Source organism: Diadema antillarum, unplaced genomic scaffold (assembly GCF_040938485.1).
Source record: "Diadema antillarum isolate AM-2024a unplaced genomic scaffold, OU_Dant_1.0 seq00000389_RagTag, whole genome shotgun sequence".
Classification (NCBI taxonomy): Eukaryota; Metazoa; Echinodermata; class Echinoidea; order Diadematoida; family Diadematidae; genus Diadema; species Diadema antillarum.
Window position 1 is genome coordinate 1134986 of NW_027271386.1, and position 12483 is coordinate 1147468.

Genomic DNA, 12483 nt, shown 5'->3' on the forward strand with positions numbered 1-12483 from the left:
ATGGTTGAAGCCGTGGTTAAAAAGGCCCGAGCTGGTAGTGCAGCTGGGCAGAATGGCTTGTCCTACAAGCTGTTCAAGTACTGTCCTCGTGTCCGAAGGGTGCTGTGGCGGATCCTAAGGGTGCTATGGCGGGAGCGGATTGTTCCAGTCAGCTGGTGTGTGGCAGAAGGGGTATATATCCCAAAGGAGAGGGATGCCAAAGGCATTGGCCAGTTTAGGCCGATTTCGCTTCTCAACGTGGATGGTAAGATCCTCTTTAGTGTCTTAGCGAGGCGGTTGTCAGAATTTGTCATGAAGAACAAGTTTGTGGACACCTCTATACAGAAGGCAGGGATCCCGGGTTTCCCTGGGTGCACGGAGCATGTCCAGATGATTTGGGAGTCAATACAGAGGTGCAAACGTGAGAAGGAGGATGTGGATGTCATCTGGTTGGATCTTGCAAATGCATATGGATCAGTTCCTCACAGGTATCTCAACTTTGCTCTTGAGTTTTTCTGGGTCCCTAGGGTGATCCGCGAGATGGTGCAGAGCTACTACAGCCAGTTCAGGATGAGATTCACGACCCAGACTTACACAACAGAATGGCAAGCGCTAGAAATTGGCATCCCCATGGGGTGTCCAGTCTCGCCGCTGCTGTTTGTCCTTGGGATGGAAGTGTTAACCCGGTGTGTGGCCCCGAGAATTGAAGGGTTGACGCTGGCTGCGGATGTGGTTGTGCCTTCGATTAGGGCTTTCATGGATGATCTCACAATCGTGTCTGGCAACGAGACCCAGGTCAAAGATGGCCTTCCATAGGTTAGAGGAGTTGGTGGCCTGGACACGGATGAAGTTCAAGGCCAAGAAGAGCCGCTCAGTGTCAGTGCGGAAGGGGAAGGTGGTCGCAGGGAGATTTCAGATTGGGGGAGAAGATATCCCTCAGGTCACTGAGCAGGGTGTAAAGAGCCTTGGGCGGTGGTATGAGGGCAAGTTGAATGACAGGCACCGAGGAGTTCAGATCTATGAGAAAGTGGTGGAGTGGTTGAAGAGGGTGGACAGGACACTCATCCCTGGGAATGCGAAGGTGTGGTGCTGCCAGTTTGGCTTGCTACCACGGATCATGTGGCAACTGCAGGTGTACGAGGTGGCAGTGTCCAGGGTTGAGAGGATGCAGCAGAAGATGAACTCGTACTACCGGAAGTGGTTAGGCGTTCCAAGAATGCTTACAGATCTGGCATTCTTTTGCAGATCAGGCAGGTTGCAATTGCCTATGACGTCAGTGGTGGAGGAGTTTAAAGCTGGCAAGGTTAGGCTAGTGATGATGATGAGGGAGTCAAAGGACCAGGCATTGCAGGAGTTAGGCCACCGATCCGCACAGGGAGGAAGTGGAGGGCGGAGGAGGCTGCGGACGAGGCAGTGGCAATGGCAAAGTGGAAGGAGATGCAGGGTGCGGTTCAGGTGGGTCGGAAAGGGGTCGGGTTTCATCAGGGTGTTAGATGGTACAGCAAGCAAGGCAGGAAGGGTAGGAGGGAGTTGGTGGTGGAGGCGGTTAAGGAGAAGGAGGAGGAGTATCGCTTTGCCAAGGCTGTACAGCAGGGAGTGCAGGGAGCATGGACCCGATGGGAAGGGGTGGAGCAGAGGAAGGTGTCATGGAATGACCTCTGGTCAATGTCCTCTGGAGCTGTGCGCTTCATGATCAGTTCCACCTTTGATGTTTTGCCATCTCCAGTAAATCTTCAGAGATGGGGCATTGTGGAGGATGGTGGATGCAGGGTTTGCAACAAGGCGAAGGGCTCACTAGAGCACATTTTGTCAGCATGTGGAGGTCTATTACAGGCCTATACATGGAGGCATAATCAGGTGTTGAAGGAGATGGCGGAGGTGGCGAGGGTGGCAGTGGAGGCAAGGAAGAAGAATGGGCCTCCTAGGGTGAGGGGAATCCAGTTTGTGAAGGAGGGGGTGAGATGCAGTGTGAGAAGGAAGGGTCAGAGGGATGATGGTGGGGGAATCTTAGCAGCGGGGGATGATTGGGAGGTGCGGGTGGATGAGGGAAACCGTACAGTGCCAGAGGAGGTGGTAGTAACTGCCCTTCGGCCGGACATGGTGCTGGTGGCTAGGTCTGTGCACAGGTTAGCAATGGTGGAGCTGACTGTGCCATGGGAGACAAGGATGGATGAGGCAAGGGAAAGAAAGCTGGATAGGTATGCTGAGTTGAGGGAGGAGTGTGAGAAAGGGGGGTGGAGAGCGGAGGTGCATACTGTGGAGGTGAGGTGCAGGGGATATGCTGGACGATCGGTAAGGAGGTGGGTCAGAGGGATGGGAATAGGTGGTAGGGACGGGGAAAGGTGGATCAGGAGAATTTGTGGGGCAGCAGAGACAGGATTTGCATGGATAGTAGGGAAGGCCTGGGGGGGGGGGTGGTGGGAATAGGGGGGTGTAGAGAGAGTGTTTCTGGAGTGAGGAGAGGTGATTGATGCCAAGCGTTTTCCCTTTTTTTTGTCTTGTTTTGTGATGTTTTGCTTTGTTTTGTTTTGTTTTGTTTTGTTCTTCTTTGAAATGCCATGGGGGTGCTGTCAAGGGGATCCTAACGCAGCACCGGCCAGCCAGGGGGAGGTGTACAGCACTTAAATGGCCGAAACACTGGTGATCCCTGGTGTGCTGCTGACGACCCATGGCATTTGCGGAGTTAACATCTTTCCGTTTATTATCTCATTATCATCATCATTATTATCATTATCATTTTCATCATCATTATAGAACTGATAACAAAAACAATAAAAGTAATGGAAATAGAAATAATACAATATTGAAATCCGACCCGCAACACCAGTAAAAGGAATTGAACTAACTATTAAGAAGAAAAATAAGTAAGTTTGCGATTGCGAGACTAGTCTTTTTTTGGAAGCCATTCTCGGAGTCTGTGTGTGAATAGTCCAAGACCAAGAATAGGCCTACTGAAGATGTTACGTAATGATACAAAAGGTTCGGTTACCCGCGGCGGATCTCGTCTATTGTCATGTTCTCACCACATATTTTGGGTGCGGCCTGCCGAGACGTAATACGCTGGAGGCTGCACAGAAAGTGCGTACTATACATTTCACATGCGAATCTCACTTTGATGTATCATTGTCTTGTTATTTCTTCCTCAGTGCGACCTCAGGATCATGGCAGTTCCTATTACGCTGTTTCTGCTAATCTAGTTGGCATTTCTGACCATTTCTGGCTGTCCGTGGATTCTTTGCCTGCTATGTTTGGCTTCACATGATATGTATAGTTTTTTAATCAAGATTCTAACCCCGCAGAAGGACTAGAATTATGATGAAGAAAGGAGTAAAGATGGGTTCATTTCCTGCAAGTTCTTCCGTTATGTTTCTGATTCCACTCTTTTGCCTGGTGGCAAATCTCGTACTGGGTAAGTGACAGTCTTTGATCCTAGCTATTTCTGCGACGGTACGGAGGAAAAAAGAAGTTTTACAATAACCCGAACGTCATCAATGCGTATAAAGGCAGTCACAATAGATGTGTTGCTGTTGCTGTAAGAAAAGCAGAGGTAGATATAATAAGAAGGAATAAGGAGAATCTAAGACCAGATAAGGCAAAGACAAAACGAGTGAATCTTCTTGCGCAGTTCTCAAGGAGGCTATAGTTCAATTAAGTCACGGTCCAAGAACTAGTACTTGACGGGATCCGAAATTACCATTAAGATGTTGACACGGGACCAAACAAAGCTAAATGTGCGATTGGAGTTTCGATTATGAGCTACGTCATTCTACTCACAAATAACTTCATCTATCGACTTTTGCTAAAAAAGAACAAAATATTATTATTTACCTTGATACTAAGAGTTGGCCAACTCTTAGTATCAAGGTAAACAATAATATAAAGGCATCGATGTGGACATGGGTTATAGGTAAGAAGTGTCAGGATGAAAACATTGTCTATAAATTGTGGTGGTCAAATTGATGAGAGGTTGCTATGTCCAGAACACTCTCCTCAGACTGTCCAACGATGTATTTCAGGTGTCATGAGGTAATTTATTTGGTATCTGGACAAACCAGTAAAACTAATGGTGAAGAGATATCTCGAATCAACGCATAACTCGAATCAATGCATCCATGTGTGTGTGTATCTATATGTGTGTGGATGCACGTGTGTTGGTGCACGTGTGTGTGTGTGGCTTACGGTATGCGCATAATTGATGAGAAAGTTTGATTTTATAAGACAATGTTTATAATAATAATAATGATGATAATGATAATAATGATATAATAATGATGATATATGTATATATATATATATATATATATACATATACATATACATATATATACATATATATATATATATATATATAATTTGTATAATTATGTATAATACACATATAATACACACACACACATGTAACAATGCGATGCTTACATCTTGCTCTTGGAATCACCAATGAGCAACATTATAACTTTTACATTAAAGCATCTTTGTCATGATATACATGTACCATTACATGTTTGCTTTCAGAGTACGTGTTGATATCAGTATACTGATATTGTTAGACATTCAACTTTACCACCTTCTTTTCACAGTATCTTCACAATGTATTCCAGCATGCATAAATGGCGGTATGTGTGTGTCCGGAAATTGTTCGTGTCCCGCCGACTACGCAGGACCAAGCTGTGAGATATTGACAGGTTAGTTTTTTTTCCCCTTCTCTAGTATAGGGCGTAGTAGTTCTTCCCGTGGGTTTCTAGCCATGATACTTTCCTCCGCCTACTTTTTTTCTGACACATTATGAGAGCCACCACTTGTTTGATTGTTTCTAGATATGCCTCTTCTTCATTCTTTTTTGTTGAATTTACATGTACTTTTCTGAGCAGCAGCGAACCACTTGATAAAACTAATTTGGTATTCCTTTCATATGCAGGGACACCTGAGTTGTTTGCGTTTGCATATTAATACCTACAAAAACAAAAACAAGGAATATGGCCTTACCGTCATTGGAGTATCTAAAATAATTTCAATATTAATATCTTCGATCCTTACACTTATTCTACCCGCCATTAAGTGCAAGTGCTCTTTTGACGATTGATTCCATAAGGAAGGTCTACTACAGGTATATGAATTTACTTTGAGCGGTTGCCAAATAGTAAACAAAGAGACTGGTCCAAAAGTCATCAATGATGACATAAAGTAAGTAATTTACATTTATTTTCTTGTGCCACATGGTTTCATGAAACAATGATGCTGGGTGTAATCATACATAAAATGCACACATTGTATATTAAAGCTAGCGGTGGGGACGTTGTCACCTCATACCCCCCCCCCCCCCAATGAGTTTGCAATTTACCAACTACAGTTGATTATATAAAACAACAACAGCAGCAGCTGCATCAGCAACAACAACACCAAAACCACCACACGTCGGTACTTATTATTCCAGTTTACAAGAACTGATCAATGTACCACTCCTTTAAATCTCATTTTAGACAGTAAACTACATCGTAGTGAAGAATATTGTATGTGTAGGTCATGCGGAGGCTCATTAAGGTTTTTACGTGTTACGTGTATTTCGTAGTTTCATCTCATTAGCATAATGTGATGATTATCAGTGTAATTATTATCACTATAGCAACATATTATTATATATCAGCGAGTTACGGTGTCCTATACATGTAGAAACATCAACATACACTGTAGTCTACTGATCATGCAGACGTGACGACGCTTGCAATCGAAGACTCCTGCATTTGTGTGGCAGTACTTAGAAAGATCAAAATGATATGATTTATCTTGACTTTGAATGAAGAAATTAATTTCCCCTACCCTGGGGATTTGTAGTAGCTCACATATCTGATGTTTCGTTTCAAGGAGTAAATTGTTCATGACAAATAACATAAACATACATGTACAATCATTCAAGTGAAAGAAAAAAATACTGAAAAGATTGTGATATGAAACCAATGTTTGATACTAATTTCATGTTATGATCCTACAAAACGACTTTTTTAATTGGTTACTAAACTTTAATTCATCGGGCTGGGTGAAAAATGGAGCTTCTATTTTCAGTTTATTGTCCCAGCGCTGAGCATATAATTTACAACGGTTTATTTCAACATCTCAATTTTGTGTCCAATTATAGACACGGCGCCGCCATCGTTGGTTTGCCCGAATGATACCGTCATCACCAACGATGCTGCGGTGCACTGGAAGGTTCCCACAGCTACGGACGGCTCGGGGGAAGTCTACTTACTGTCCTCTCATTCCATAGGGGACTACTTCCCGCTGGGCAACACGACTGTCTCGTACACGGCTGTCGACAAATATGGATTGCAGACAACTTGTTCATTCCTCATCGAGATTATTCGTAAGTATTTTTACCTACTTTTTTTTTCTTCAGCTTAAATGTTAACCAAACCACATCTCATATCGATGCGTAACAAACTCCAAACCAAAACGTATCACAGTTTATTACTTCTTGTCTCTCTCCATCCAGCGGATACTGCCCCGAGCATCTCCAACTGTCCCAGTAACCAGCTCGTGGGCGCGTCCGACGGAGCAACCAGTGTCATCGCCGTGTGGACCCCGCCCACCGCGGTAGATCCGGACGGTGGGACCGTCACGGTGACGAGCGACTTCGAGCCCGGCGCGTCGTTTCCGCTCGGAACGACGGAAGTCACCTACGTGTTCACCGATGATGCCGGAGAGTCTTCACAGTGTGTGTTTAGGGTTAAAGTGGAGAGTGAGTTTTCTTCTCAGTGGATAAAAAGATTAGGCCTATTTCTTTCAATTTGCATTAATTCAATCTGAATGTACAGCTTTGTTTGTCTAATTCAGAAATGTTTATTTGAGAATAAGACGGTGTGCACGCCTATTAAAGCAGATGATATGATTTAATCAACGTTGTTAATCATTCTTGATCATAATTTCAGAAACTATTTCAATTTGGGGGAAGTTGTTTTTTTCTTGTTCTTTTTTCGTATTTTTTAGATATTTGACACCTCATTTTAGATAAATTCCTAATTCGCTCCTTATCAAAATCTCTGCTTGCGTCATGTCAAATCCATACCTGACTAATGGAGTATTCAGATGCTTTGTTTCGTATAGGTTGACCCTGTAAACCTCTCACTCTTAAATACCTGACCATATACACATAATGGGGCACTTATTCTCATATCTGTAACCTTATATATAATGGGCCACTCACCATTATCTCCTGATCTCATTATGTAAAGGGCCACTTACTCTTATCTCCCGACCATTATTATGTATAACGGGCCACTCACTCTTGTCTCCCTGGGGCCCTGTTTCATAAAGCTGTCCGTAAAGTTACGCGCGACTTTACGAACGACTTTAAATATGGCAAGCCAAGTGGGTTTCCTAATCATTGTTAATTTTCAATAGCTAAAGTTGAAATTTGTAGATGGTAATTATTATTCTTACATGTTGACACACGTTTTAATGGTTGAAAGTGTATTTTTGCCTCAATGTAGATGAAATATTGTCATACAGTCGTACACGTAAGGAAAAAAATGGGCACAAATAATTATGGGCACTTCATATTCCAGTCGTTCGTAAAGTCATGCGTAACTTTACGAACAACCTTATAAAACAGGGCCCTGATCTTATATGTAATGGGCCACTCACTCTTCTATCCCACAATGAAAATTTGCGTTCCCCAGAGACGGCCGATACTACGCCACCACAGCTCGTTACACCTTGCCCTGCTGATATCATCGAGTACGTCCTTCCGGGAATCGACCAGGCGACGGTCACGTGGACCGAGCCCTCGTTTATCGACGTCGTCGACGGAACGGACCTCTACACGTCGCAGACGCACCAGCCGGGAACGAACTTCCCGACGGGTTCCACCCAGGTCCTGTACGTAGCGATGGACAAGAGTTATAACCCAAGCCAGTGTTCTTTTACCGTGATTGTCAATGGTGAGTAGCACAATGCAAATAGCTTGTATGTGTTAAAGGATAGTTTCCCTTAAACGTAACATGAAATGATTTATTCAGATTGTGTGAACGCAGAATTGTAATTTCAAACATATTGTGGTAAATGTATAAACAATAAAAGCATTTGAAAATATCTTAATCAATATTGATATGAGGTATATATTTCCTCAACGTGTTACTGAGATAATCAATGCTGAAGGAAAAATATTGTTCTCTGCCTTTTTAAGGACCTCGGTCCGGTGCTTTAATGTCCTGAAAACTGAGTTTTTCCCCCGAATTTCCTTTGCTGTATTCTAATTTCAGATTGATAAGTGAATTGCAAATGTAAATTTAATGTGTTGCAACTTTCACTCATCTGCATGAGCAAATAGAATATATATATATATATATATATATATATATATTATTTTCCCCCTAAAGTTAGTAAAAAGTATATGCGCATTTTTTAGTGACCTCTGTCGTCATGGTCGTGAATAGAAAGATTTATAATATATAAGAACATTATGAGCGAATACACATGCGTGAAAGAACTAGGAAATATCATTTGATGCATTTCCTTTGCCCTTTTAACTCACAGAAACCCAAGACGCCTCTCCACCAGAGTTTGATAACTGTCCCAGCAACATCACGAGATGGGTTGCCACGGGAACCACCCAGGCAACCGTTTCTTGGACCCCGCCCAATGCCACGGATGAGTATGGAACGCCAGTGGTGGTTGCGTCGGTCGAGCCAGGTTCTAGTTTCGGGCTTGGAAGCGTCACAGTGGAGTACACTGCCACCGACACGGTTGGCAATACGGCTGTGTGCTCGTTTCTCGTCACGGTTGCAGGTGCGTTCCACTTGCTAGACAGTATATAACTATGGAATGCGAAAGTTTGCATTGTCATGCTTCGAAAGTTGCCGAATGATTGATATTGGGCTAAAAAACAGACAAACATGGCATTGAAGCCGCTGAGTGAATTTCTGTTTAACATGATAAGATATATGTTCATTCATATTTTATGTTTATTTATTATATACAAATAGATTAATATGATATTTCTACCTCTTCCTTGTTCTTCAACTGTCATGATTATGTACAACTACACAATATTGCTCATGTATGTTATGCCCCTCTGCGCCTCAGAATAGGCCACTTGATCGATGACGCATTACAAATGCTGTAGTTATATAAACGATGATGGAGATTAATATTTCACGGCAAAGTGACATCTTTGCAAAATTATGTTAGATGTTAATAAGTTAACTGACTTTAAAGAACATCAAGTTGGTGGCAAAATAATTGTAACTGCTACGTCGACTTCATGTTGTGAAAGTTCTGTTGTTAAAATGCACTTGAACAGTCGCATGTCATCTTTTCAATACTGGTCCCCAGTCGATGACGAGGCACCGGTTGTCACCGGTTGCCCCGGCAACATCGTCGAGTACGTTCCCGTCGGCGTCATATCCCTGCCGGTCACGTGGTCATCTCCCACGGTCACGGACAACTCGGGTCAGTTCACGACCCAGACCAACCTGGAGTCCGGCTTCGTCTTCCAGGCCAGCCTGACCAGGCGAAACGACAGGGTCACGATGACCTACGCTGATAACTATGGCAACTCGGCCGTCTGCACTTTCACTGTCAGTGTGCTTAGTAAGTATCGATTAAATAACAAGTTTTCTTTTTGTCCGCACTCTGTCTGTTCCCATTGCTCTTTTCGTTTAACCCTATAAAGCCCAAGGGGGGGGGGGCACATTGTGCCCCCCTACCATATTTTCGTTTGCCACTCCCACACCCTTTACTCGATTTCAACCAAATTTGGTGACTTTTCCTAGAATCTTATTGCAAACATTTTGATATATAATTTAGCTATGTCCGATATTGCTGGTTGCCATGGCAACCGTAAACTGACAACCATGTTCGTCAGATTTTGCATGATTTTCTGTTCGAATTTCAGTTAACAGTATAATAGTGGATGATATGGGGGTTTTCTTGGCTGTAATTTGCTGAAGGACCAAAATGTGAAGTAATAATGGTTGTGAATTACCCTGAAATGCTCTTCTTATTATTTCCTTTATTTTTATACGACATAGGCATCAAACAATAGATATAATGGAAATAATCGAAAATACAGCATTTTTCAAAAACTACCCTTTTATTTTGGGTTATTTTCACACAAGCTTTGCCTGTAATATTATTTGATTATCATATTATCAATCTGCAAACTCAAAATTTCAATATTTTGGAAATATGAAATGTGATACCAATATATGTACCCATTCCAAGCAGTACATCATAGTTTCATATATTTCTTTATATTGTAATGAATAGCGCCCCCACATGTTGACCTTGAGAAATTTCAACCATTACAAATAGTGAAGGTTGACTTGCTTTTTCTTTATGGTAAATATGAAAATGATTGATATAAAATAGAAACATATATACTGGGGATAAAGAAATAAAAAGAAAAAACATGATATTAGGATATTTCCTATGTATTTCTTTATATTTTGGTAAATAGCGCCCTCAGTGGATGACCTTGAGAAATTTCAAATGTCGGGTCATGTAGAGTGTGAGTTGCTCTACCCATGTGCCAAATATGACGGTCATACATAACATAATAAAGAAGTTATATAGGGGGGGGGGCACAATGTGCCCCCCCCCCCCTTGGGCCTGGAAGGGGTCAAAATAGCTTGGGCTTTATAGGGTTAAGGGAATGTATATCAGCGTGAAAACTAAAATGCCCGTAGGCCCCTAATCTCTGAAATCCAGCTACTACCTTTTGCCATTTCTCACCAATTCCTGCAGGTTTACCTGTGCCCACTATCTTCTAAGAATCTGAATAAGCCTAGAATTTTGAGGGCACTGTGGCATAGTGGATAAAACTCTTTTAATCAAAAGGGCTCGAGTTCAATTCCCTGTCAACTTACTTCTCACGTCCGTGGACAAGATCATGTATTTACCCACCATGTCGGTTTTGATCCAAGTGTGTAAATGAGTATCTTGTGAAATTAGGGCAATAATAATGCCAGGTCCCACTTGCAGAGCAGTGACAACACTGAGAGGGACCATCCTTGATAAAGAAAATCAAATCATTAAATTTATTATACCAGCATATTTTTTCTTAGATTGAGTCGATGACGAAAAAAAAAAAAAACATTGGCTCTATTCATTAGTATAGTAGGAAATATTCCATTTCCCCCGTCATTTTGGGTTGATACAACTATTTAGTTATGCCTGTACCATTACACCTTTTAATTCCTTACAGACTGTAATTTTACTTCATTCAATAATTTTTCCACTGTTATTCTGTAGATGTGTCAAATTATAGAAATGGGGAATTAAAGTTAAGAATTTGAGATAAATGAAAAGGAAAATCTTGTATTGTCCGTCTCCAAGAAGTAACCCATGCAGTGGATCGGCTTCAAGAACAAAACTGTGCCGGGCATAGTATTGCAGGGTAATAATAGGTGATTACGGCGATGTAGAAAAGTGGTCAAACATCTGTAAAATGCATTGAAAAGTGCTGAATTAAAAAAAAAAAACATGTAGATAAGGGTAGCCGCTTTCATGAATCATTTTAGGGAGGACTGGTGCCGCGCATGTGCCTGCGCATAATGTTCTGTCATTCGATATACTGTATCTTTGTTTTATACGGCAACGTGACAAACCATGCCCCGCGTTAATATCCCCCATCATACTTTACCGATCCATCAGTTGATACTGCTCCCGTCTTCACCTGCCCTGCTACCATCACGCGGGACAACGGGGCGGGACAGGACTACGCCGATGTCTCGTGGCCAGAAATCACTGTGTCTGACGATTACACAGGACAAGCTTCCCTACAGGTAATAACGTGTGTGTGCGTGACTGATTAACCCATTTATAACTGAACCTCCCGAAACCGCCGTCCGTGTTTTTGTAGTTTTATGCTCTACCAGTTTTATTGTCTTCAATTTTTAGAATATGCATGTATAGTTACGTAACTTCAAAGAGGTCAAAAGGCAACAAAAGTATGTCAGAATTACTTCTGTGACAAACAAGTCTCGTGGTAAAGTCTTAATAGGCTTTCAAATATATATATATATATATATATATATATATATATATATATATATATATATATATATATATTTATATATTTATATATTACATATATAATATAAATATGTAAATAACTTATGATAGACAAAATAACTATGTTGTGAGCTATTTCGCACAATTTAGAAAGTTGTCAAAATGAGAGTAATACAGCTGTCTCTTCCAGGGAACAATAGGTCATTATTTACGGAATCTTCAGTTGCTATAAGGGATTAAAGTGGGTGAGAGGTGGTCTTGGGATTTGTGTATCCTGTGAGCTAAAAACTTTAATGTGTGTGTGGGAGTGGGGCATAAGTAAGTGCATAACAATCATGTGCAGTTGTGTATATGGAAGTGTTGTAGGTGATTATTGTTGTGCATGAGTGTTAGTGATGAAGAGGGTAAAAACATTTTAAAGTTTTTATGTGTTTTCCTCTTCAACGCAGAAGTAGGTGAAGGTTTGTTACATACTTTAGGTACTCATAACAGACTTCG

At 41.8% G+C, this 12483-nt stretch overlaps 1 protein-coding gene across 1 annotated transcript in view; it reads left to right on the forward strand.

Moving 5' to 3' along the window:
* Positions 1-12483, forward strand: part of LOC139731958 (hyalin-like) — a 30569-nt gene continuing 18086 nt past the window's right edge. Inside the window, exons 1-7 of the mRNA XM_071642828.1 lie at positions 1-400; positions 6110-6334; positions 6464-6709; positions 7650-7910; positions 8506-8757; positions 9304-9561; positions 11626-11756. Coding sequence (XP_071498929.1) covers positions 1-400; positions 6110-6334; positions 6464-6709; positions 7650-7910; positions 8506-8757; positions 9304-9561; positions 11626-11756 — 1773 coding nt within the window. The remainder of the gene's footprint in view (positions 401-6109; positions 6335-6463; positions 6710-7649; positions 7911-8505; positions 8758-9303; positions 9562-11625; positions 11757-12483) is intronic.